General features: G+C 39.3%; 1 protein-coding gene across 1 annotated transcript; it reads left to right on the top strand.

Moving 5' to 3' along the window:
• The first annotated feature begins 62 nt into the window (after positions 1-62).
• Positions 63-27,695, top strand: haus7 (HAUS augmin-like complex, subunit 7). The gene is made up of 10 exons (XM_078224471.1): positions 63-160; positions 4,034-4,149; positions 10,563-10,645; positions 15,919-15,980; positions 17,864-17,973; positions 20,863-21,012; positions 21,812-21,914; positions 22,271-22,477; positions 23,289-23,400; positions 25,879-27,695. The coding sequence occupies exons 1-10, from the start codon at positions 104-106 to the stop codon at positions 25,944-25,946; spliced, it is 1,068 nt and encodes a 355-aa protein (XP_078080597.1). The 5' UTR covers positions 63-103; the 3' UTR covers positions 25,947-27,695.

Genomic DNA, 27,695 nt, shown 5'->3' with positions numbered 1-27,695 from the left:
CAGTAAACGCGACGTGTGATTGTCAGGCACATTGAGCCAATGGGCGGGGAGGGTGACTGCCTCCCGGGCTGGGCGGCGGCTCCTGTCAGGGTGACGGTTGGTAATGGCGGCAGGTTTGAGCGAAGCGCAATTGGGAGCTCGGGTGTTGCAAAAATTCTTGGTAAGAGGAGGATAAAAGCTATTTAAATGTGTGCGCTGAGGAGGCCGACGGAAAATAGCGAATTCGTGGCGGCATTGAAACAGCTTTGATATGTTTATGGCAATTTCTCTCTTTGCAGACACACAAATAATTAAAAACATGAAAATTCAGGATTCAGAGTGATTTCCTTTCCAATTTTAGTTCTACAGCAGTTGGATTATAATCAGGTGTCCAAATCTTGTAGTGAATCGAGACCTGTCTCCCTTTGCATCTTTCTTTCCAACCCCAACGCTGCAGAAGGAGGCCATTCAGCCCGTTGAGTCTGTACTGACCCTGTGGCAGAGTATCTTACTCAGGATCACTGCCCTGCATCTATGTAACCTCACACATTGAACCCACTAATCCTCCAACACCTTTCTTTACAATCATGGATTCTCTCCAGTGCAGAAAGTGGCCATTCAGCCCGTTGAGTCTGTACTGACCCTATGGCAGAGCTTCCTACCCAGGATCACTGCCCTGCATCCCTGTAACCCCATACATTGAACCCATGAATCCCCTAACATCTGTCTTTAGAATAATTGAATCCCTACAGTGCTGAAGGAGGCTATTCAGCCGATCGGGTCTGTACTGTCACTCTGACAGAGCATCTTGCCCACGCTATGCCTATTACTCTATGCCTTGACCCGGCTAATCCCCCTAAATCTACACCTTTTTGGGCAATTTAGCATAGCCAATCCACCTAACCTGCACATCTTTGCCAAGTGGGTGTTGACTGTCAGATTTGGGCCGTGTTTCTATTGTTACTGCAGCATTGATGTGAACTGGAACCCCCTGAAATGAGGTGAATGCACCTCCCCTTGATGTGAAATCTGCTCACTCAGAGGGTGGCAACCCTGTAGAATTCTCTACCACTGATGATGGAGGCCAAGTAAGAAGTCTCACAACACCAGGTTAAAGTCCAACAGGTTTATTTGGTGGCACAAGCCACTAGCGCTGCCCCTTCGTCAGGTGAGTGGGAATTCTGTTCACAAACAGGGCATATAAAGACACAAACTCAATTTACAAAATAATGGTTGGAATGCGAGTCTTTACAGGTAATCAAGTCTTAACGGTATAGACAATGTGAGTGGAGAGAGGGTTAAGCACAGATTAAAGAGATGTGTATTGTCTCCAGCCACATGAGGACAGCCACAACCGGGATCTTGGGTTCATGTCACACTATATGTAACCCCCACAACTTGACTGGGCTTGTAAAATCTCACTAACTGTCCTGGCTGGAGACAATACACATCTCTTTAACCTGTGCTTAACCCTCTCTCCACTCATTGTCTGTACCTTTAAGACTTGATTACATGTAAAGACTCGCATTCCAACCATTATTTTGTAAATTGAGTTTGTGTCTTTATATACTCTGTTTGTGAACAGAACTCCCACTCACCTGATGAAGGGGCAGTGCTCCGAAAGCCAGTGGCTTGTGCTACCAAATAAACCTGTTGGACTTTAACCTGGTGTTGTGAGACTTCTTACTGTGTTTATTACCCCAATCTAATGCCGGCATCTCCACATGATGGAGGCCAAGTCACTGAATATATTTAAGGAGGAAATAGATAGATTTCTGGACTCGAAAGTTGTCAAGGGATATGAGGAGAGCACAGGGAGTAAGGTGTTGAGATACAGGATGAGGCATGATCGTGTTGAGTAGGTGGAATTGGCCTGAAGGACTGAATGGCCTATTTCTATTTTCTGTGTTTCTATGTAAGGTGCATAACAGTCAAGTGTTAAGTTACAGGATTTATGTGTATCTTTGTTGCCCAATAGGACGGTTTAAATGTACATTATCCTTGTACAAAATCCAACGGTTAAAATGGTTTATTGGCTGCTATGGAGATGTTATTATGTTCAGGGCAGGGTAAAAACATGTTGCCCATGTTAAACAAGACATCTTTAGTATGATTTTCCCTTAAAGGTACAGGAGCAATTGAGAAGGTAAGGTGAGTATTCCTGAACTTTTATTTGGGAAGGAAGGTGATCCAAATCCATTTAAACAAAATGCAGAAGGGCAAGTTGAGCATGAAGTTTCAAAAGTTATTAGATTAGTCATTCAAACATCAATCCCATAGCAAAATAGGTTTATCTTGTGAATGGTGTAACTTGCCTAAGAGAGCACTGTAGTGCCTGAAATTGTATCATTTAAGAATATTTTGCTTTCCACTTTCCTCCAGCACAAGTTTGTGCTTTCAAAAATAAATAAAATACTCCTGTTGAAAATATGTATGATTACAATGTGGACTTGTCACATTCTGCAATAGGATTGTTATGGGAATCTTCATTTTATTATGCCCAAAAATGTTTCATAGATGGACAGACATCTGGTATGTTATGAAGAATTGTCTCATCCTTTATTTGATATTTCTTGCATGTTTTAGGTTATATTATGTAACTTGGAACACGGGTTCTTAGTGGTGTATATTTTCAATTTGGTATAATATGCGGAAAGATATGTAAACCAGTGAGAAAACAGTTGAGTCTTGTTGTAATCAGTTCATAAATATTTATTAATTTATAAGAAACAGACAAAGACAACAATGCATCACAACAATTCACTTAACTATGATAATATCTATAGACACACAGTATCTCATGAAGTTAACCCATGTTTCGAACTATGTACATTCCTAAACTTTGAGAAATGCCCCTTTCTCGAACAACATCCAATATTATATAATTCTGAGTTAAATCCAGCATAAAGTTACGACCTCTATGTTACGTTCCAGTTTAGGAAACGTTTTCTTCAGTGTTTCTTCTCTTTGAGAGTTTTTAAAACAATATCTTTCTGCATCAATTTGTTTTCGGGAGAGCCTGCTTTCTCCAGCTGGGCGTAGCTATGGTAGTAGCTGCTCCTATCCTACTGTATTCAGTTATCCTGCTTTGGATATACTGTTTCTCTCCTTTAACGTTATCCTATCTAGGTAACCCCGTGGACCAGGCTTTTAGCTTATAGGTGCAAATTATTTTCTTGTCTTTCCACTTTGAACTCACCTCTTCTACAGTCCTAACACCTATTTCTGTACACCATTGTTTAACCCCTTAGTCACTCAGGTAGACGTTTGTTTTCCTGCTACCTAGCTAATTTGCATATCAAAACACCTTCAAGCAAATCCACTTGTATCAAATTCTTTATTTTATCCCAATTTTATTTTTAATCTTGATTTTACTCAATTCTTGAATCTTCATTTTACTTCTGTATCTTGACAAGTGCACGTTCAATTTCTGTTTTGGCATGATGCAGCCTCTGCATAAAAATATTATGAAGTTTCATTGATTTGATCTATTGTCGTCACACGTATTAAATAGTGAAAAGTATTGTTTCTTGCATGCTATATAAAGCATACCGTTCATAGAGAAGGAAACGAGAGAATGCAGAATGTGTGTTACGCTCATAGCTAGGGAGTAGAGAACGATCAACTTAATGCAAGGTAGGTCCATTCAAAAATTGGACAGCAGCAGGGAAAAAACTGTTCTTGAGTCGGTTGGTGCGTGACCTCAGACTTTTGTATCTTTTTCCCGACTGAAGAAGGTGGAAGAGAGAATGTCTGGGGTGCATGGAGTCGTTAATTATGCAGGTTGCTTTGCCGAGGCAGCGGGAAGTGTAGACAAAACCAATGAATGGGAGGCTGGTTTGCGTGATAGATTGGGCTATATTCACGACCTTTTGTAGTTTCTTGCGATCTTGGGCAGAGCAGGAGCCATACCAAGCTGTGATACAACCAGAAAGAATGCTTTCTATGGTGCATCTGTAAAAGTTGGTGAGAGTCATGGCTGACATGCCAAATTTCCTTAGTCTCAGCATTAGAATACCTCGTCTTATCCTAATATTCGTAATTTCTCTTTCAGAATCTGAAATGTCCATTTCTAGAAGGAGTCGGTGTGAATGATTCAGATGCGGTTGTTCGGTTGCTGTGCACGCCAGGAATGGACAGACTTCAAATCTTAGAATGGTTATGCATCAGGTATTCAATGGTCTCCAATGTGTGTTTTAATGTTCGGTGTTTATGGAATGTTTTATCTTAAAAGAATAGAGAAATGTCGGATTAGAGCCTTATGTGGAGCCTATGCTTTGACCTAAATGATAGTGGGAGCTGAATAATCCTTTCCTAGTCTTGATAATCCAAACAGCATTCCTTTTTTTTTGCTGCAGTTAGCAATCAGTAATGAAAACGGAAGAACCTAACAATGCAATGCTATTTGTTTCCTATAATCCATATTGCAGCCTGGTCCCTTAAGAAAATAGTCACCTTATCACCTAGGTATTAAATATTGGGACATCCTTGATATCAAACATGTGACCATAGATTAGTTGAAAGCCACATCTGTGCCTCTAAGTTACCACGTTGTAGCTTCTAAAATTTGGAGACCTCCTAAATAAATGTTATGTTTTATGCTGGGCTGCGGAAGATATTAACTATTTGTTGGTCAGGATGCTAATCTGATATGCTTGTCTTGAATTCTTTACAAGAAAATATTCATACATTTCATCTGTACCACCTGCAAACTGTAAGGAACCTACATGAACAGTATCTTGGCCGTAATAGTCTTGTTCCTGTGTAAAGATTCAGCAAAAATCTTTCCATAATTCAGGAAATATCATCACTCTACAGCCTCGTGAATGACCGATGTGGGAACTGAAAATGTCGTTTGACATCATAAGGGGAGCTGCTATTTTGAAGCTTAACTACATTGTTGGAGCTGTGTAGAGGCATTTTACTCTAACCTATGATTTATTTGACTTAAGAGGAAGAAAGCAACGTTCATTTGAAATCTCAAGTGTTCAGCAAGGTTGCACAAACTATTCCCATAGATCATGTGCATCCTCAAAGCCCAAACAATGTTTGCTTCCTTTTTTTATTTTTCACTTGTTGGGTTGTTGAATACTATGTGCCTGAAGATATGGAAAGTGTTATATATCTAAGTAGTTGCATGATTGCTTTCAGAGCTAGTCACATGATTTGATGATAATGTCATTAGGGTGTTTCACAGGTTCCTCCTTAGTTGTACAGGCAACAGCTCCTTCAATAAACCTCTTGTTGTTAGTTCGAATCTACATGTGCAGACCACATCTTTTTCTTTTTTCTGTAAAACCCCTAACATAGTTTGGACATCACAAAAAGGAAAATGCCTACAAGTTGGGATTTGGTTTCATCAAGAAAAACTCCTAAGTAGAGAAAAGAAAATGTTGTGGGTCCTCGCACTTTGAATATGAGAAGGATGGGGAAAATCAACAACAGGATTAAAGATTGAAGTGACAGTGTAGCAAGACCAAGTAAGAAAAAAAATTATGTCTCTTATCGGAAAGAAATTCGGGTAGATTCTGCTAAGTTACAGTGTTTGTACATGCGTTACAGTCTGTATCAGCAGACTCTCTACATAGTTGAAAAAAGGTGGAAGCTCTGTGTGGGTTCAAATGAAGGATTTTTTTCCCAATCAGAAAAGGATGAGATTCCAGGTAGTATCTGGCATTTTTAAAAGAAGGAATGCTTTGCTGGGGCCGTTTGGAAAAAAAAATCAAGTCAACGGCCTCCATGGTAAAAAGGGGAATACTGGGAAGACAGAAAAAATTTACCCAGCAGTCTCAATTTGCTAATGCCTGCATGAGAAATAGTGGGTTAATTAGGATCCATGGGTTCTTTTCAATGAAAAAATGAATCATGGAATTCCTATGCAGAGTGTTTTCAGTACTTTGTATAAGCGGATAAAATTGCAGGCAAGTTGCTCGTATCAGTTTTTCTTAGTATAATAGGAAGTAAAACATTCAATTTTCTCTGGAACTTGTTCATCCAGCAAAGCCAGGAATCAAAACTTACAATGACTTGACAAAGATCCTTGAAGAGCATTACTCTCCAACGCCATTGATCATTGCGGAACAGCTCAGGTTCCGTCAAAGAAATCAAATAGAAGGCGAAGGCATTGCTTTGTGGCAATCTTTAAAAAGGTCTGCGTAACATCTTGAATTTGGTGAGTCAGGAGAAGATAGTCTTCGAGATCGTTTAGTTTGTGGTCTCCAAAATAAAGCTATCCAAAGAAGATTGTTTACTTAACATGCTTTGACTTTAATGACAACAGTAGAAATTGGAGTACAGATGGAACTGGCTGCTAAAGAGGTTTCACGATTCAGTGCAGGAATGAAGATCCACAAGTTGGGATCTGCCCATAAGAAGTCAAAACAGCAACAGGCATGTCACAGAAATGTCAAAATGGGCCAGTGAGTGAACGTTGAAGCAAGGATAGTCAATGCAAGAATTGTGGCAAAATGGGTCACATTGCAAAAGCTGTTGGGCCAGACCAGTTTCCCCTGAGAAAAATATTCAGCAGAAGAATCGGTATTTTCTAGAAGATGTACAAGTTGCATCTACAAAAAGAATTTGCAACATGGAAGAAAAGAACTACCACTGTGAAAAAGCGAATGTCCAGAAATATGATGATGCTCTCCAAATGGATGTCTTATCCATACAGGGTGAACCACAGATTCTGAGTGATCGTGAAGTTAAATGGACAACCTGTTATGATGGAGGTTGATAGTGGTGCTGTTGTATCTTTAATTTCTGAGACTGTATACCAAGAAAAGCTGAAGCATCTTCCCTTAAAACCAGCTGATGTGATTTTAAGGACATTCAGAAGAGATCATGCCATTAACACGTTACATCATCAATGTAGAGTTGAGTGGGCAGACAACAAGTTGCCTCTCCATATGGTCCGTGGCAATTTTCCAGTTGTATTTGGGAGATCATGATTAGAGAAGCAAAAGCTTAACTAGAATGCTGCCAACAAATTGGTTGATGTCAAAACAGACTTAGAGCACCTTGTGGATAAATACAAGAGTATATTCAAAGGGACTTGGCTCAGTGAAGGGAGTTCAAGTGAAACTCAAGATCAAGCCTAAGTCTCAAAGCAAGAGCAGTGCCATATGCAATTCATCCCAAGGTCGAAGAAGAATTAGTATGACTTGCTAACACTGGTGTGTTAGAGCCGGTTACAATAAGTGACTGGGCTACCCCCATTGTACCTGTCATGAAACCAGATGGTTCAGTTCATATTTGTGGTGATTTTAAAATAACCATAAATCCAGTGCTGTGTGTTGCCCAATATCTTCTTTATTTAATTGAAGATTTGTTTGCTGGATTATCAGATGGGCACAAATTTGGCAAGATCAATCTTTCACAAACATATTTACAGATGAATGAAGCCACTGAACCTCAACCATTGCTTCCCATCGTTACTCATAAAGGTCTTTCTCATTATAAAAGATTTGCCTTTCGGAATAGCGTCTGTACAAGCCCTATTCCAGAGATCGATGGATCAGATTTTAACTGTTTTACCTGATGTACAATGTTACCTGAATGATGTTCTAATACAAGGTCCAGTGAACAAGAGCACTTGAATAATTTAGAAGAAACATTGGAATGCCTTCAAGCACCAGGTCCGCATAATCAAGAAAAAGTGTGACCTTTTCCAGACATCAGTGCAGTATTTGGATCACATTGTTGATCGTAAAGGCCTACATAAAGCACCTAAAAAGATGGATGCTATTTTAGAAGCACCATGTCTGACGAATGTGACACAATTGAGGTCCTTTCCAAGATTAGTAAATTATTATGGCAATTTTGTTCCTTGCTTAGCTACATTATTGAAGCCACTGCATAATTTACTCTGGGACTGGACAACGATGTCAGAAAGCATACAAGGATGTCAAAGATGCTTTGCGGAAGTGTTGTTCCATTTGAATCCAGAGCTACCATTACTGCTTGCTTGCGACGCTTCACCTTATGGAATGGGGCAGTAGTTTCACATATTATACATTTGGGAGAAGAACAGCCAATTGCTTTTACTTTGCGTACTCTGACTCGTGCTAAATCTAACTATGCTCAGTTGGAAAAAGCATTGAGTACAGTTTTAGCATACAAAGGTTTCATCATTATTTACATAGTCATCATCTCACATTAACTGATCATTGACCCTTTACTATTTTTGGGCTTTATAGAGGCAAAGCATCGTTAGCTGCTAGTTGATTGCAAAGATAGTCACTGATCTTCATCAGAGTGCCATGCTAATGCTGATTGAGCAGGTGCCACCAACTAGTTTTGCTAACACTTTATTTTTTCGCTAGTAGATCATTTGTCTGTGACAGCTTGTCAAGTTCAGAGACATACTAGAAATGGTCTTGTGTTGGGGGAAAGTGATGGATATGGTGTTGAAAGGAAGATAGCCAGAATGCATCATCCACACCTTGATTTTAAACCATATGTGTCAAATAGACACCCATCCAAGGTGGGTGTCTATTTTGGGATCCAAAATAATCCAAGTGATCATTCCTGCTAGTCTGCGTGAAGTTCTTGAGCAACAACGTCCTGGTACAGTCTGGATGAAGGAATTAGCGCATAGTTATTTTTGATGGCCCGATCTGGATGCTCAGATTGAAGAAAAGGTGGGACAGTATCAATCCTGTGCACAAAGAAAGACACCACCATAGTCTCCTATACACTCTTGGGAGTGGCCTAAAATGCCATGCCAACGATTGCATATAGATTTTGCTGGTCCATTTGAGGGTTACATGTTCTTAGCATAATTAATGCACACATGCCAGAGCTTGTTATCATAAGATCTACTGCATCTCAAACTATTGAAAAACTGACAATTTTTGCAAGATTTGGTAAATTGGTACTAATTATTAGTGATTATGGTTGACAGTTTATTTCACAAGGGTTTGAGGATCTCAACATAAATGGTATTCAGCATATAAAATATGCACCTTTATCGTTCATCAGCAAATGGATTACCGGAAAGATTTGTGCCATCTTTAAAACATTCTTTAAAAGCTTCAAGAAAGCAAGGTTTGTTATTATATCATGTGAATAGCTTTTTGGCATCTTATCAGAACACTACTCATGGAACTTCTGAAAGTTCACCTGCATTACTAGCCTTGAAAAAAAGTTGAGAACTACGTTTGATTTATTATCTCCAGAAACCTCAGAGACAGTAGAGCATCAACGGCAATCTCAAATTGCTAGACAAGAATGGAGGGCAAAACAAAACTCATTTCAACAAGGAGATCAAGTGTTAGTGTGTAATTATGCCATGAGTGAGAAATGAGTACCAGCCATAGTTTTAGCAAACACAGGTCCAATTTCTTACATGGTTGAAACCGAAGATGAATTACGCTGATCAATTGTTGTCATCTCGAAATGATTTCTCAGAATCATCTCCAGAATTACAAACTTCTTTAGTCCCTGGTGTTTTGAATACTACTACGGAAGACTTAATTGAATCTGAGTTGCCTGATGATTGTGTGAGAATGATGCAAAATCAGTTGCAAGATAAGTGTCTACTGAAGTTCCCAATCATAGTTCTAGAGTCAGGGGCAGTCAAATTCCAGACTCTTGTATAGAACCAAAGAGGAATAGATGTCCTTCTGATCAATTTTCTTATTGATTGTATAATGATTATACTGCGTCTAGCGTATTAATCCTATGTATAATATCGTAGTAATTTGTAGTCATGACCACAGAAGTAAAGGAGGAGGGATGTTATATATTTAAGTGGTTGCATAATTAATTTAAATGCCAGTCACATGATTTGGTGATGTCATTAGGGTGTTTCACAGGCTCCTGCTTGGTTTCATTTTGTACTCTATACAGGCAACAACTTTCAATAAACCTCTTTGTTTTTAATTTGAATCTGTGTGCAAACCACATCTTTTTCTTTGTGTACAACCCACAACCCCAAACATAAGACGTTACAGAAAGGAATGTTCTTAAAGCTGCGCTCTGCTGCATAACTCAGTACACCAAAACTTGTTGGTAATTTCACTCGGAATATAAACAGATTGATGGCAGCATTGATTTTAAACTCAATTTAAGGCCATGAGATGTCATACACCAAGAGGCCCACAGAGATAAAATGTTTCATCTTGTTATGCTGAGTTTTAATTCTTAAGGTATTGATACGTCAATTTTTTTTGCTGTTCATTTATGTCGGAATTCTACAACTTAAGTGCTTGGAATAAACATGTTTCATCAGAAGTAACTTCAAATGCTGACCATAAAAAATAGAACAAAACTTACTCCAACTTATAAATCAAAGAAAGGATTTAATAAAGACACATCCTTACTCCAAACTTGGGGCCATGCCCTGGGCCACTCCAACCCCCCCCAGCAATTCCAAACAGGTTCTTATTTATAGTGAGTCAGCTGGTCAGCTGACTATTACATCATTCTGCAATTGGTTCCATGGTTTACTGGGTCAGCTGACCCTTACAGCTTGTCACATTACATCCAATACAAAGTTGTCACCGGATGCATTCTAACAAACATGTTAATGTATCATAGTAGCGAAGGAATTAATGGTTAAATCATTTCTTCTTGTTTTATAGCTGCTTTCCACCACTCGAAAGAAAATTTGCAGAACTACATTTTCACTCCATGCAAGACTATGGAACAGATCTTGTAATAAAAAGTAGGAAATTGTCTTTATTTTTTGAAGTGCTTATTATACATTAGAACTTGCAAAGGGTGGGTGAGATTAAGGAAACAGTGAACTGCCAGTCTTTGCCATAATAGCCTCTCTAAAACAGTCTGCAACTTCAGAATTCCAGATATGCGGAAATTAGCACAAAATTTTGAAATTACTCTGTCATGGTTTGGACACGGTTTGCGTTGTTGAACCCCCTTTCCCTGCTACCTCAGAGTGGGTGGTCATGAAATCAGTGGGATTTTCAAATTTCTAGTCCCCACGTCGCCATTTGATTTGATTTATTATTGTCACATGTATTAACATATAGTGAAAAGTATTGTTTCTTGTGTGCTATTCATAGAGAAGGAAACGAGAGAGTGCAGAATGCAGTATTACAGTCATAGCTAGGGAGTAGCGAAAGATCAACTTAATGCAAGATAAGCCCATTTAAAGGTCTGACAATAGCAGGGAAGAAGTTGTTCTTGAGTCGGTTGGTATGTGACCTTAGACTCTTGTATTTTTTTCCCGACGGAAGAAGGTGGAAGAGAGAATGTCCAGGGTGCGTGGGGTCCTTAATTATGCTGGCTGCTTTGCCGAGGCAGCGGGAAGTGTAGACAAAGTCAATGGATGGGAGGCTGGTTTGCGTGATGGATTGGGCTACATTCACAACCTTTTGTAGTTCCTTGCGGCCTTTGGTAGAGCAGAAGCCATACCAAGCTGTGGCTCCCCTTTAAAAAGTTGCACCTTGTTTTATTCAGGTGTAATTGAGTTTTTGCTAATAATGAGATTAATGGCATTTGATGGAGCAATAGAATTGGCCATGAAAGAATCATAATTTAATCATGGACTGCCGTTACATGAGTCGGTGAAAAAAGAATGGGAGAGAGGAGGACCTGGAGACAGACAGCAGCATCCAAAAGAGCAGGAGAGAGGAAGACCCAGAGACAGACAAGAGCATTCAGAAGAGCTATTCAATCTCTCTTTCCAGAGTGGACTGACTGCATTCTGAAAAAAATCATTGTGTGGCGTCACAGGAAAACAGGTAGTTGATTGGTAAGTATTTTCTTCGTTTGTCTTTCAGAACTCAGGTATTCTTTAGTAATGTTAAGGTTTGATTAGTATGTGTAAGGTTTACTATTTGTAGTTAGGCTTAATATATTGGCAGCTGAGTATTTCCCATTTTTTTAGGGAACTTTAAGTGAGATAAGTAGAATGTTTTTCGAATAATAAGAATATAAACACAGTCAGGACTGGAGACATTTATATTTCATTAATTATAATGTTTGAAGGTGGCAGGGAAGATGATGTGTTGTGGCTGAAGGTGGGAGCTCGTGGACACCGTTGTAGCTAAGGCATACATGTCTGCAGTCATTGTTTTCAGCTCAGACACTCAGACTAGTTAGATGGTTGTGACATTCTTCCTGTGCTCTGGCACCTTTTTTTTGTTTCACAGGTAAAGGATTTGAATTAGCTTTTCTTCTAGATGCTATTTCTCTTGGTGCAAAGAACTACTACAGGCAAACCAACGTCTCCTATGAATCAGAACGTAATATTGTAAGATGTCATTCGGGAGAAATTTTTTCCTGGGTGAATAATGAACACACTGGAAACAGTAACTTTTCTGACTAATGGACATTTTTTTATTCATTCATGGGATGTGAGTTTCACTGGCTGAGCCAGTGAGCATATGAACATATGAATTAGAAGCAGGAATAGGCCATTTAGTCCCATGAGCCTGCTCTTCCATTTAATAAGATCATGGCTGATCTGATTGTAACCTCAACTCCACATTCCCATCCACCTATAACCTTTCATCCCTTGCTTATCACCCCTTACTCCTACCATAAAAATATTCAAAGACTCTGCTTCCATCATCTTTTTTGGAATCCCAAGCTTTTGAAGCACTGCTCCTTCCTCAGGTGAGTAAAAAATTATTTCACACACTCACTCATCTGAGGAAGGAGCAGCACTCCAAAAGCTCCTGATCCCAAATCAATCTGTTGGACTTTAACCTGGTGTTCTGAGACTTCTTACTATGCCCACCCCAGTCCAACGCCGGCATCTCTACATCATCATCCTTTTTGGCTCACAACCCTCTGAAAGAATCTCTGCCTTAAATGGCAACCCCTTATTTTTAAACAGTGACCTCTAGTTCTAAATTCTCTCACAAGAAGAAACATCTTCTCCACATCCACTCTGTCAAGACCTATCAGAATCTTATGTTTCAATCAAGTTGATTCTTATTCTTTTAAACTTCACCAGATACAAACCTAGCCTGTCTAACCTTTCCTGCCCTTTCCAGGTAATCATCTAGTAAGCCTTCTCTGAACTGCTTGCAGTGCATTTGCATCCTTCCTTAAATAAAGAGACCAGTATGGTACGAAGTACTCTAGACCTTGTATAACTGAATCATAACCTCCTTATTTTTGCATTCAATTTCCCTTGCAATAAATGACAACATATTAGCTTTCCTAATTACTTGCTGTATTTGCATACTAGCCTTTTGCAACTCATGCATTAGGACACGCGGATTCCTCTGCATCTCAGCGCTAGAATCTCTCACTTAGGTAGTACGTTTTTAAATTTTTTTTCTGCCAAAATGGACAATTTCACATTTTCCTACATTATACTTCATTTGCCAGATGTTTTCCAATTCACCTAACCAATCTATAATCCTTTGTAGCCTCTGTATGTTCTCTTCATATTTTAACTTTCCTACCTACCTTTGTGTGATCACCAAATTTCAGAACGATATCTTTGTTTCCTTCATCTAAGTCGTTTATATAAAATGTACAAAGTTGTGACCCCAGCACCCTTCTGAAAAACTTGTACCTTGGGTTACAAACTGTGCACCGATGTTATTAAATAAAATTAAGTGCAAGCAAGAACAAACTTCATTTGATCATTAGTATCAGAATCCTTGGCTTTAGTATCTGTATCTTGAATCTGGATCAAAATAATAAATATGCCAAAACTTGTCTTGTATGTGGAATCAGATATTGAGAAAGTGTCTGTTAGCTTCGGCTTGCTAAATTCTCGGCAGTGTGGGACTTCAATAGTGAAAGATTGATTATGGGCAGCAGATAGACCTGTATTTTGCTTTGAAGTCTGAACTAGAACAAAGTAAGATCAAAGTGTTGTCAAAAGGCGGTTTATATATAGTTATTGAAGTGGGTTTGGCACAAACAGTGTATCTTTTATATATGCTGTTCCGAGCAAGCATATTAAATATAAGTGCTCCTGGCTAGCTACCAAAATCCTATAAAGAAATATATAAAGCAGATATTTAATTCATCACACAAGTGTTTGCTTTGAAAAGTTGCTTTGAAAAGTGCTTTGTTGAATGATATGGAGTGTTGTCAGCAGCCCATTGAGATTGAGGATGACGTTTGTCAGGCGTGGTGAGCCTTTAGATGACTAAGGAGCCTAACTCTGCATCCACAGGTTCTTCCGCAGTGGGGGCATGTTATTGCGTGGGAGAGTGGAATTTGTAGCCCAGGTTGGCTTCCCTGTCCTATCTCTGCCACAGCTGTTCTGTCTTGCTGTCACCTTCATCTTGGCAATGTTTAAAGATGGGTCAACCCTCTTATGAGAAGCAATGAAGAGGTCAAGTGCCCTTTGCACGAATGAACCATCACACAGCAGTCATCCGCAAACAAGGTTGTGGATGTGCATGGTGGTCGGTTTTGTTTTTGCTCGGAACCAACCAAGGTCGAAAAACTTCCCGTCCAGACAAGACTGGGTGGTCATCTGAAATGGAATGTATGGCAGCATTCTGTTGGAAAATACCCATGCAGCTACGACTCTCACCAACATTTACAGATGCACCATAGAAAGCATTCTTTCTGGTTTTATCACAGCTTGATGTGGCTCCTGCTCTGTCCAAGACCGCAAGAAACTACAAAAGGTTGTGAATGTAGCCCAATCCATCACGCAAACCAGCCTCCCATCCAAAGGGCACTTGACCTCTTCATTGCTCCCATTAACTGACTCTGTCTACACTTCCTGTTGCCTCGGCAAAGCAGCTAGCATAATTAAGGACCCCATGCACTCCGGACATTCTCTCTCCCACCTTCTTCAGTCGGGGAAAAGGTACAAAGTCTGAGATCACGTACCAACTGACTCAAGAACGGCTTCTTACCTGCTGCCATCAGACTTGTGAATGGATCTACCTTGCATTAAGTTGATCTTTTTCTACACCCTAGCTATGACTGTAACACTACATTCTGCACTCTCCCGTTTACTTCTCTATGAGCGGTATGCTTTGTATAGCGGGCAAGAAACAATACTTTTCACTATATACTAATACATGTGACAAATCAAAAGATATGACTAAATAATGTAGTGCACCATCTCAATTTGCATTGTTTTGCATTGTGCAGGCAATATGTCGAACAATTTTTAGGGACATGGGCATCAAATTTCTGATTTTTATTTTTGATCTTGATGAACTGAGTGGAAATTCAAGAGGGGAATAATGCAGTGAAACTGAATGGCAGGGTGATTGGGGGAAGCAGGGAAGAGAAGGGGTACTGGCAAAAAAAGAGAAAACCTTATCAGAATCTGGAGACTGCTCACAGAGAAATGAGACAATTTGGACTTTGAAGAATGCTGAACTTGCTTGACAATTGTACTGAGTATTCCAGGAGTGGTCACCCTAAGAGCTCATACCAAGAGCTCAAAGATTTAAAAGGGACCTGAGGGACAACTTCTTCACGCAGAGGATGGTGCGTGTATGGAATGAGCTACCATCGAAAGTGGTTCAATAGCAACATTCGAAAAGCATTTCGATAAGTGCATGGATGGGAAAGGATTAGAGGGATATAGGCTAAACGCAGACAATTGGGATTAGTTGGGAGGGCACCATGGTCGGCCTGGACCGGTTGGGCCTAAGGGCCTGTTTCTGGATTGCTCCATGACTATAATTGGACCTAGTTCCCACAGTCCTTTAGGAAAGTGAATTTCAGATTTCTAATATCCTTTGTGTGGAGGGAGTTTTTCCTAATTTCACTCAGAAAATTTAGTGCTAGTTTTAAGATGAACCCATCAGGAAGATAGTTTCTCTATCTATCTTATTAAATGTTTTTTATATCATTTTAAATGTATCAATTATCTGCTCAGCTATACTCAAAGGAATACAGGGCAAAATATCTTTCTTGTACCTACTGCAATCAAATTTGAAAGAATAATTTTTAAAAAGAATATTGATACTGTTCCTCATTAAATTGATATAAAATTGCTTTATTTTGAGAAACACTAACACTTCTGTTTCACAGAAATGACCTGGCTTGGGCATAACTTGGGAGTCTGCAGTGCTGAGGACTTTGATCTCTTTTTGGTAATGTATCTTCTTGCTTTTTTTTAAAAGTTACCTCATTTGCCTTAATGTTTAGACTATTCTAAAATCAGATTTCAAATTTCCCATGGGGTGATGTACTAGGATAGCATAGCTGAGTTCTTTTTGATGAATGGATAATTTAACTGCTAGTTATTTCAGTTATCTCCTTGCATTCTTGGTTAGCATTTTGATTTGGGAATTTCTTCAGTATTCTGCTGCTTATAGTAGTCCAACAATTGAATTTCCTTCCATAAAGGGCAATGCAGGACTTCCATTGCAAATACACTAGATTCGGATGTTATGGAAGGCAGCCCAATATGCCCATTTGAAGACTACTGCAACATGATGAGCAGAAGATTTTTAAAAATTCTTCATGTGATGTGAATATCACTGACCTAACCATAATTGCTCTTGGCAAGGGGTGGCGAACTGCCATTTTTAATTGCCACAGTTCATCTGGTGTAGGTACACACACTGCTGTTGGGAAAGGATTCCAGGATTTTGACCCAGCGACAGTAAAGGAATGGCCAAGTCCAGATGTGATCAAGCAGCACCTACCTATTCAGCAATAGCATGCTCACTGATGCTCAGTTTGGATTTTGTCAGGGCCACTAGGTTCCTGGCCTCATGTCAGCTTTGATCCATCAATGACATCTCAAGGTCAGAAGTTGTATGTTGAAGATAGTCATGCAGTTGAATGCCATGGGGAGCTGGTTAGATTCTGTCTAGTTGGAAATGGTCGTTACCTGGCTCGAATTTTACCTGGCAGTTGTCAGCCCAAGCTTGAATGTTGTCCAGATCTTGCTTGATGGGGGCGCAAAATCATTCAGTATCTGAGGAGTTGTGAATGGTACTGAATATTGAGCAATTATTCCCACTCTGCCGTGATGGAAGTAAGGTCATTGATGAAGCAACTTACTGAATTTGCTAAGATTATTATCTGTGATATTGGGGACTTCAAGAGGAGGCTGAGATGTATCATCTGTTTGGCACTTCCAGCTGAAGATGAATGCAAACACATCAGCCTTGTCTTTTGCACTAGTGTGCTGGTCTCCCACATCATTGAGGATGGAGTTATTTGTGAAGCCGTCTCTTCCTGTTGTTTAATTGTCCATCACCATTCACAACTGGATGTAGCAGGTCAGTAAAGCTTGAACTGATCTGTTGGTTGTGGGATCATTTACTTCTGTCTGTGGCATGCTGACTCTGCAGTTTAGTATGCATTTCTCTTGTAGCTTTTTGACTGACACCTCATTTATAGGTGTGCTTGGTGCTACCCCGGCATGCTCTCTTCCACTCCTAGTTCCCTGGCTCGATGGTAATTGTGGAGTGGGGGATATGCCAGATCTGCAGGTAATAGATAGTGACTAAATGTGGTTCTGTTGCAGCTGATGGCCCGCAATGCTTCATGGATGCCCAGTTTGAGTTTTTTTTTGTTCAAAGGCCTGCTCTCCATATTTAAGACAAGCATGAAGAGCACTGGCCAGTAACCCCTTTACCAATATATTGTCTGGCACCCTTCACACCAGCAGTGTGCGTGTGTGCCATGAATTTTGTTTAAACTCCAAATGGCTGCTACTGAGCCTGATTTCTTCTCTGGGTCTTCAGACTATAGATCTGAAATTATTGGCATCGTGCAGTACTACTGACCTAAACATGCTTGTGTTGGCGCTGTATCTATGTAAACTCCCTGTGTTCCACAATGTTTAGGTAACCTGTGACCCAGTTTGTTCTGCCATTCTTAATTGTGGCAGTTTACATGGGTGCACACAACATTGTTTGCAGAAGTAGGTTAATTAAAAGGTATTATCATTATCGTTGCTTTTATGGTATGTTAAATGCTGCTCTGACCAACATTTACAAAGTTGTAATATTTTCATTAGGGTAGGGCAAGTCCTGATAGACAGTTGGTGATGATGGATAAAATGCTGGGTGGCCTCCAACAATATAAACAAATTACTGCAGTTGAAACCACAGATTTTAAAAGTATTAGGTAAGTAGAGTAGTATTGTGTAAGTAAATTCCTTCTGTCGTTTTGTGATTCTGTTTTGTATTTCTGCTATTTTTGTTTTCAAAAAATAGTCCATTTCCTGTTTATCTTTCAAGACCTGTATGCATTTGTCATGCATTGATGTAGATCACAATTCTGCAGGCAGGTTCAAAAATTGATATATCATAAATATTTGGATTTATTTCTAGCACTCCAATTGTCCACACCTGCTTCCCTTCCCCTGATTATGTCAAATCGTTTTTTTTGTCTTTTGTCTTTGATCCATTCTCATCCTCTCCTAAAGGCATGGAGTCCCTAACTGGCTTACATTTAATCTCAGGATTACCTGTCTTCAGGTGTCAGTAGGCTATTTGACTGGGGTGTGGTGAAGAAAGTGACAGATAATCCTGTTGACAACTGACATCTACATGCACATATACCTCAACTTGCACTTTAGAGAAATTGCTATACTCTAACCAACTCTACTTTCCAAATTGCTGAAAATGTTGTTACTAAATGATAAAAGGTATAAAATCAGAATATATAAAGATACGGCGGCACGGTAGCACAGTGGTTAGCACTGCTGCTTCACAGCTCCAGGGTCCCGGGTTCGATTCCCGGCTCGGGTCACTGTCTGTGTGGAGTTTGCACATTCTCCTCGTGTCTGCGTGGGTTTCCTCCGGGTGCTCCGGTTTCCTCCCACAGTCCAAAGATGTGCGGGTTAGGTTGATTGGCCAGGTTAAAAATTGCCCCTTAGAATACTAAAATGCGTAGGTTAGGGGGATTAGTGGGTAAATATGTGGGGGTAGGGCTGGGTGGGATTGTGGTCGGTGCAGACTCGATGGGCCGAATGGCCTCCTTCTGCACTGGAGGGTTTCTATGAAATTCTATTCTATAAGGTCTGAATGTATGATTTTAACATAGGGACTGAATTATGCCTGTGCATTCCCCAATTATCCAATGCTCTTTCACACAGTACACTTGTAGACTTCAATTGGTTTTGACTCTGAAGGCCAGAGGAAATCTGCTAGAATTGTAATAACAAAGCAATAATGAACATATTCAGAAATGTATACTGTGATACCATTTAATGTAAGTTAGAAATGATGATTTCTTACATGTGATGTCTTACTTATAAAAACAACTGCATTAAGTTCCTTCTGCACTGTCATTTGTAGGATTTTAATAAAGCATAATGGGGGTGTAAATATTAATACACCTGTATTGTAGCCATCTTCAGCTGAGATTTCAATCAAGTCTAAAGATGGTTATAAGAAACTTTTGTGCTTAATCCACTTGAATTCTGAAAAACATGCGATGCAATTATAGGTTTTATACTTCTGGTCAATTTTTCTATACAAAGGGCCCGATTTTACCAAAACTTTGCACCCGTTTTCGGGCGCGAAATCGCGATAAAGAAGGACGTCGGGCCTATACCGCGATCTGCACCCGATTCCGAACAGATCGCGGCTTTACCGACACCCCCGCACCCGAATCGGGCGGCCCGACGATTTAAATGCATTTGCATGCATTTAAATCGACTTAATGAACCGCGCACCCAACGCTACCGCTAAATCCCACTTCACCGTCTTCTGGTCCATTCCGCATCCGCGCTGTAAGCGACCTGCAAAATAAAAGCCTGAAGTCGTCGCTGCAGCCTCCGACGGCTCTCTGACCCAGGTCATCCTCTGGTTGGGGGGGTGGGAGGAGGGGGGGGGGGGGGGCGCGGAGCGGGGCAGGATGAAGCGATTCCTCGCTAAGAAGATGAAGCAGAACCGTCCGATTCCACAGTGGATCCACATGAAAACCGGCTACAAGATCAGTACAAGTCCAAGAGGAGACACTGGAGAAGGACCAAGCTGGGGTACACCATCACTGGTACACTCCCAGCCACAGCCATCTCTCCCGCTCTCTTGCCCCTGCAGGGAAGAGTAATCTGTGGCTGGTAGTGTACCAGTGATGGCGTATCCCTTTACAGGCCCAGCTTGGTCCTTCTCCAGTGCCTCCTCTTGGACTTGTACTGATCTTGTAGCCGGTTTTCATGTGGATCCACTGTGGAATCGGACGGTTCTGCTTCATCTTCTTAGCGAGGAATCGCTTCATCCTGAAGGTTTTGTGGGATGGCATGGCCACTCCGAGAGGAGGGATCGCCCGCAGAGTGGCAGCGGACCCCTCCGACCAGAGGATGATCGTCAGAGAGCTGCTTTTTTTTCCTTTCGCGCCTGGGCGCACTCTGTCAGATTTTTTTTGAATTGCGCATGCGCAGTTCAGAGCTCCGATCGGCCCACAGCGCGAATAGGACCGGAGCTGACAAAACGCGTATGGGCGCGCTGGAAAGAGGATTCCAGGCGCGGACCTATTTGACGCCCAGATTCGGCACTTAGACTCAAAATGGTAAAATCCGGCCCAAAGACTTTGTTAAAGTGTCGAGAGAGCACTTGAAACTATATGATTAAATGCTGGTGAGAGTTATCTGAAATTAATGAAAAGTATCCTACTAGAAGTGTATCAGATGTGTTAAATAAGCCTGGTGCTGACATGCTTTTTTCCATTTTAAGCAAAGAGTTTAAAATGGACTCTTAACATTATGTGCTGAGAAAATCCAGTGGGTCCAGGGCCAGTGAATTGAAACTTCTCTTTGAAACTTTAAAGCATGCTGATGAACCGAGATTGACCGTGCTAAATTGCCCCCTCTTGTCCAAAGATGTATAGATTAAGTGGATTAGTCATGGTAAATGCATGAGGCTATGGGGATAGGAAGGAGGGGGAGGGGCTGTGTGGGATGTTCTTTTGGAGAGTCGGTGCAGACACAATGGGCTGGAAGGTCTCTTTCTGCACTGTAGGATTTCAATGGTTCTATGATTTGGTTCTAATTTTTATTGTCTTTCTAAGTTCTGTTCATGCATGGAATTCACAGCTGCTGATTGAAGTTCGAAATGACCCTCATCTTCGTTCACCGGCAAACTTCGAGTTCAACCTTTCTCTTGATGCACACAGACTTCTTAAAAAAGCTGAGGCCAACTTTGAATTACGAGGAAGAAAGCAAGTAGAATTTTGCTTTGCCACCCTGAACCTCTTAAGAGACTTTGATCCGACATTTTACCACCTACAAATTGTTGTTATAACACTCAAATGTGCATGCAGTTGTTCCTGAAGCTTAGAAAACATATATTGATGAGATAAACCCCTTCAAAAAGTTACTTTGAATCTACAAGTTTGTTATAGGAATATTAAAGACAATATTATAGACAACTAGTAAAAACAGAAGTTGCATTTATATTGTGACTTCCGTACCTTTGGGACTCCCAAAGTGTTCCACAGTCAATTAAGTACTTTCAAAGTGGAGTCACTGTTGTAGTCAGGGAACATGGGAGCTCATGCGCTCACGGCAAAATTCACAAACAACTATGAAATAAGTGACTGATTATCTGTTTTGGTAGTGTTGAATGATAGAACATTGGCTTCTGATTTTAAAAAAAAATTATAACATGTGGTTTTTAAATCCCACCTGGGAAGCTTTGAGTTTTTCTGCTTGCCTTTCATCCAAAAGATGGTTTCTGCAACTGTCGCACTCCAACAGCAGTGCGCTAAAGTGTCAGATTCAATGTTCAAAGTTCCGGAGTGTGACTTGCATCAACTACCTTCTCATTCAAAGGATAGAATCCTACCACTCGTGTAAAGCTGACTCCTAGCAAATGTATTATAGTTCTTTTGATTTTCCTGAAGTCAATAAACCCAGTATGTTCGGGAAAGAGTAAGACTTGCAATAAATTTAAACTACAATAGAGACGAGCAATTCTGTGTTCTGCTATTTATATTCCTTATCTAAAAATACTTTCAGGAAATGCTCGCCACCTTCAATTGATTCCATGGAGAAATTGTTGATGAAACTTTCTGAGGAATTAAAGGAAACAAATGAACACCTTGAAGAGATGAAGAAAACAGTAAGTTTTGCAGCTTATTTCAAACTTCTTAGACCTGACGCATCCTGAAAAAAATGTTTGACCTTGGCAAGAAAGAACCTATCGATGATTGTTCGATGATTAGCTGCAGTTCCAGCAGCATCTGTGGGAATGAACAATATTAACATTTCAGGTCAGTGACTAAAAGACCTGATGAAGGGTCACAGATGTTGTCTGCCCTGCTGTGCTTTTGCAGTATTTTCTATTTTTATTTTGGATTTCCAGCATCTGCAGTATTTGATTTTGTATTAATTTCCGTTTGTTCATACTTTTTGAGTAAGGAATTACCTTGGTAACAACGCCAGTAACTTTTATGTTTAACCTTGCTTTTTATTTAGGTTGTTTTCCTGGGCCCCACAGAGAGTAATGATACCACTTTTCAAACCTTGAAGCTTACCCTTTCGGACTTCCATCAGCTAATGACCGTGTTTTCACTAGCATTTGAGCATGAATTTGGTGTGCATTGTAATAAGGCACCACCTCAACTTTGCAACTTTGGATCACTCTGCAAAACTGTACATAAACTCTTGACATCTTGTATTAATGTAAGACTTTTACTTACTTATGAGTCTAAAGTGCAGTACTGAGATTATTAAAACATAATTAATGTTGTCTAATTATTGATTGTTTAATAGGTGTTGTATAGTAAGTGTAACTGTCAAGGTAGTCCAAATAGTTGCAAAATAGGTTTTGGAAAACTAAAATGTAATTGCTGATTTCTGCAATTGAAATTATTGCCTTGAGGAGGGATGCTTCTGATAACTTCTTGAACAATTGATAACTTCTTGAACAATTGATAACTTCTTGAACAATTGATAACTTCTTGAACAATTGATAAAGTATCTTGCATATGTTCTTTACAAGATTTGGGTGTTTTTTAACCTTTTAAACAGAACTATTTGTTTCAAGTACAGTCTAACCCCTATAATATCCATTTCCTAAGTGACAGAACTGCATTATGACAGTAATGATAGATATTAGTTCTTGAATTTCTATGGAAATGTTCTGGTTTGAGAAAAAAACACACATGACATCTTGGAATGTGTTGACAGTAGATTTGCGGTTTGATTACATGAACTTGATGCAATTGCAGTGAGTTGACATAGTTCCTTCACAGTTGCAATCGGTGCACTTAAATGTAAGGCCTATTGTATAAAATTTGCCTGCCTTGCACAAAATGAGCTCTCCATCAAGTCAAATCAGATGATAGTTTGTGCACATATTAGTTGGCCAGTCTATTTGGTACTGTACTGTTACTGCGACTGATATGGTTGAAGATACAAAATTTAGTGTCTAGACAATATCAGAATCCTGAAGTGCTTGTAATCTGATGTCCTCTTACACCTCTTTACAAAGGAGCTTACTGCGTTAGCGGAGATAAGTGACACATGCGGAAAGTTGGAGACAATTGTGAATGGATTGCAGCAAGATGTGATAAACTGGGAAGGTGGTGAAGTTGCCACATTATGTAAGTAAAAGGAATCTGGCAACCACTTTTAATATTGCTTGATTTTTTCCAGCAGAGAATTGTACATAAATATTGAGGAAATAGAGCTAATTTTTCTTTGACTTTGGGATATAAATTTAGTTGTCAGTAAATAGTCACTGTTAATTGTGACAAAACACTTCACAGGCGTAGTGCATATTCAGTGTTTTGCAAGATTGCATGAAGATGTATCTCTGGTGTACATATCACCTGACATGTTATAATTATACTTAATATTCCCCATTAATTGATTTGTTGAACTATGTGTTCAGTTGTCAGTGCACAGCAGGGTTTTTAAAATTCCATCACTTTTTTCCAGGAGTATGCTCCTTCGAATGTGGTTGTATTACTCTAAGCACCCTGGGTTAATTGCTTTTTGGATCATTATTCATGTAACCTATGATGAGGAGTGTCCTGTTACTCACATTTTGTTGTTGTGTACTTGTCAATTTTTTTGCCCAAACGCAGTATTTAACATGACACATGCTACCTGCTGCTCTGTAGCTGTGCATGCGCATAGCTCAGTGGAACAGTGGCCATTTGATCACATGGGGGGCATCAGAATGAGGTCAGAGGAGTTTAGTATAATATCCATGCACCATTTCCAGCAGGGGTCACTAATGTTGAGCACTAATTGACTAATTTTTCTTTTCTTTGTCCTGCCTCTGACTTAGCTTAAAAGATCTTGGACAAATTGAAGTTTTTGTTATCACCTCAGTTGCACGCGACTAGCTTGCATGCTAACAGACACAACATCAAACTTGAGACACTTCTCATTACTCTGTTAATTGCTGTCGAATTTGTGGAACTGTCAAGATGGCAAACTGATCATTCTTTCAGCTGCCTTGAGCATTCTGTTTATGAAATATCCCTTTAACAAATTCATTGCAATACTAAACAAGACAGGTTACAATATTCGTCATTAATAATAAGTTGTATTTATGTGGTGCCTTGAAAATAGAAAATAACTCAAGCTGCCTCAGAGCTGTATGGACTAATTGAGCATCAACTCAACAAAGTAAATGTTAGGGGTGATCAAAAGACTGTTTAAAAAGACTGGTTTTAAATAAGATCCTTAAAAGGAGGAGAGATAGGTGGAAGAGCTTTTGGAGGTAACCCCAGCAATTGTAGCACAGGTACTTTAAGTCACCACTAGTAATGCATGGGGAAGAGGTTGCACAAAAGGCTAGTATCACTGACAGTGAGGGACAGGGGTGATGGGTGTTTGGGATGTAGCATAGAATGAGATTTGGGCAGTAATTTGTGATGAGCTGCAGTTTAGGGAGGGCACAGGGTTGTCCAAGAGATCATTAGAGTCGTGAAGTCTGGCCGTTTCAAGCACAAATGAGTTTTAGTAGATGGGGAAAGTAAGAAATGTCAGCATATTATGTTATGGAGATGAAACTTTGTACTAGAAAGTATGTGGGGTCAGAAAATATGGTTAAGGTGAATAGGATGCAAAGGTTGGGAACAGAAATCAGAAATATTCACAAACAAGTTGATGCAACTGCACCTTAAATACACCAGTGTAAAAAATGGTTGAGATAAGATGTAATATTATTGAGTTGTATCTAATGCTTTTATATCCTTAAGAATAAATGTGATTTTTATTGTCATAATTTTAAAAAAATGAATAAATACAAAGAAAGACTTGCATTTATATAGATTATTTTACAACCAGTGGACAACTCAAATTTACAGCCAGTGCAAATCTATGATCCATTTGGGGTGGAGGACATTTTCAGTGAGTGTCATGATACACATCTGATTGCTGTTTCTGTAATTCCAGCGGTTGCAGTAATCGTGTATCCTCTCATTTTGCATCCTCTCAGTGGAGGCATTGAATCAGAGATTCATTGGTGAAGAAGCTTACAATGCAGCTAAATATATTCTACTATTGGTGTAAATACGGGTTAAAATTGTGTAAAAAGGTATTGCAAGCCACATATCTTTGTAAGGAAGAGGTAGTTTGTGAAATGAAAAAATTGAAACACGTGTATTAGGCATGTTCTCATCTAATCTGATCTTCATTTTATCTGGTTAGAAGTGCCTGATCGGCATTGGACATCATCTATTTCCAAACACTTTTTTCGCCAAGTTGCCTTACCTAAATATGTAATTTTTACTTGCATTGTGTTTGATTGCAATGAAATGCACATCTAATTTATGCCCATCATCTTGCTTTGGATATCTGGCCCTACTCTGCCATTTGTCCAGAAATCAATGTTGCCACAGACTACTACATAAAACAGTAACAATTATAGTTAAACAGAGTTTGCCGGTGGCCAGGTATTTGTAACTACATAATATAAGCAATTTGTTATTATTAAAAAATGGTGTCATTGAGACAAGTGAAGTAGCAAACTCCAAGGCAATGTTTCTAAATTATTAATAGACATGAATATTAAGCACGTGAAATCTGTCAAAGAATATGATTGTTCATTTTTCTTTTTTTTTCAGCGGTACGGGTTACAGAAATGAAGAAGAAATACGCAGAATTTCTAGAAGTCTTTCGGAGCCATGCATAGTGAAATTGTAATTCTGTATGTACATAGTGTGTTCTTTCAATGTTGACACCTGCAAAGCTCTTCTCACTTATTCTTTAAAAATAAACTGTACAATTCTAGACTGGAATGTTGATTTCTAAAACTTACTGTACAACGCAGAGATTTGGCCAAAAGTTGCTGGTAAAATGCTGACTAAAGCAGACTACAAGGTATAAATGGTGTTAAATAAGATTTCCCTAAGATCTATGCTTTTTCCAGTGGAGCAAGTTGATTTTTTTTACAGAAACTTTTATTGGTTTAATGGTTGGTGGCCTGAGATTTGTGAAGTGTGGCTGTGTTACATTTTCCTGAATACATCTTATTGAATGAATAGGGAAGATGGTGGCATAGTACTAATGTCACTGGACTAGTAATCCAGAGGTCCAGGCTAATGCTGTATGGACACCACAGCATTTGGTGGAATTTAAATTCAGTTAATAAATCTAGAAATTAATGGCCTCAGTAATAGTGACTTTGGAACTACAGTCGGTTGTTGTAAAAACCCATCTGGATCATTAAGCTTCTTTAGGGAAAGAAATCTGCCCGGTCAAGCCTAAATGTGACTTCAGACCCAGAACAATGTGGTTGATTCTTAACTGTCCTCTGAACTAGCCTAGCAAGCAAGTAATTAGGGACAGATATGCTGACCTTGCCAGCGATGTCCACGTCTTATGAAAGTATAAATTTAAGAATTGCATTCACACTCCAAGCATGCAAGAATATGACTTGTCCACATTCTCCATTGAACTCTGGGCAGTATTTTCTTTGCAACTGATCAAAATTTGAAATCAAAGATAAAACGCAGATGAAATTCTTGCCCTTGTTACATCTCTTATAGACTGATGTTTTAAATTTCTGTAACCTTTTCATATTTGAGTTGTATGTACAACATCTGTGTAAGATGTTCAATCCGAATGCCTTAGATTAAGTGCTAATGCTGCAAATATAAGTGGTTATATTTAAAGAACCAGAAACCATACAGTGCTAATGCCACAAATATAAGTATTTATATTTGAAGAACCAGGAACCATACTTTTTTGTGTGCTTTCTTCAATTTGTTTATGATTTATAAAATGTATGAATATATACATTTTCCAATTTGAAGTATTTCTGCATATTGTGTAGTTTGCCTTCAATAAATATGACAGCACATTCCTTCAAATTATGAATAATGTGAATAGCAGATGAGCTAGGATAGACGAACTAAATTAGTCATCGCTCTCCGTTTTTGATGCCACTATTTGTTACTGTCATTAAAAGAGGAAAATATGTGAAACAGATAATTGAAGAGTAAAATTGCGAAAAAGTGCAGATAGCGCAGGGTGGTGGTCATGAAGAAAATGAACAATTGATAAGTTAGAAAGCTGGAAGAGTTAATCAAGATAAATGTGTGTGTGGAAATCTGTCACTAACAATTAAAGGGAGAAACAGAACATTTTTGGAGAAGGAACAAGCAGTTGACAATTGGCCATTACTGAAACTAATTTATCATCGGGTCCTTTCAATGGGTTTCACAGTTGTACCGGTCTTGTTAATATGGAAACTTGCATTATTTTAAGTTGTGTCCTTTTAGAAATTACCCTACATCGGTGCTTGGATATGTTCTCCATAAACGAAGTATCTCTCCCTTTAGCATATAAAATATTCTTGATGTTTATCAAAATTGATGTTGCAAGCAGTTAATATGGGCATTTCAAGGCATATCAGTGAATTAAATAAAGGATTGCTTTT

Source organism: Mustelus asterias, chromosome 11, assembly GCF_964213995.1.
Source record: "Mustelus asterias chromosome 11, sMusAst1.hap1.1, whole genome shotgun sequence".
Taxonomy (NCBI): Eukaryota; Metazoa; Chordata; class Chondrichthyes; order Carcharhiniformes; family Triakidae; genus Mustelus; species Mustelus asterias.
Note: the sequence above shows the minus strand (reverse complement) of the source record. Positions and strands in the feature narration are given on the sequence as shown.

Bases quoted from the DNA above. Each gene is read 5' to 3' on its own strand.
- haus7 (XM_078224471.1), top strand. From the start codon at position 104: ATGGCGGCAGGTTTGAGCGAAGCGCAATTGGGAGCTCGGGTGTTGCAA. The intron at 15,981-17,863 runs GTAATGTATCTT...TATTTTCATTAG, and splicing joins AGGACTTTGATCTCTTTTTG to GGTAGGGCAAGTCCTGATAG. The intron at 17,974-20,862 runs GTAAGTAGAGTA...TGTCTTTCTAAG, and splicing joins ACAGATTTTAAAAGTATTAG to TTCTGTTCATGCATGGAATT.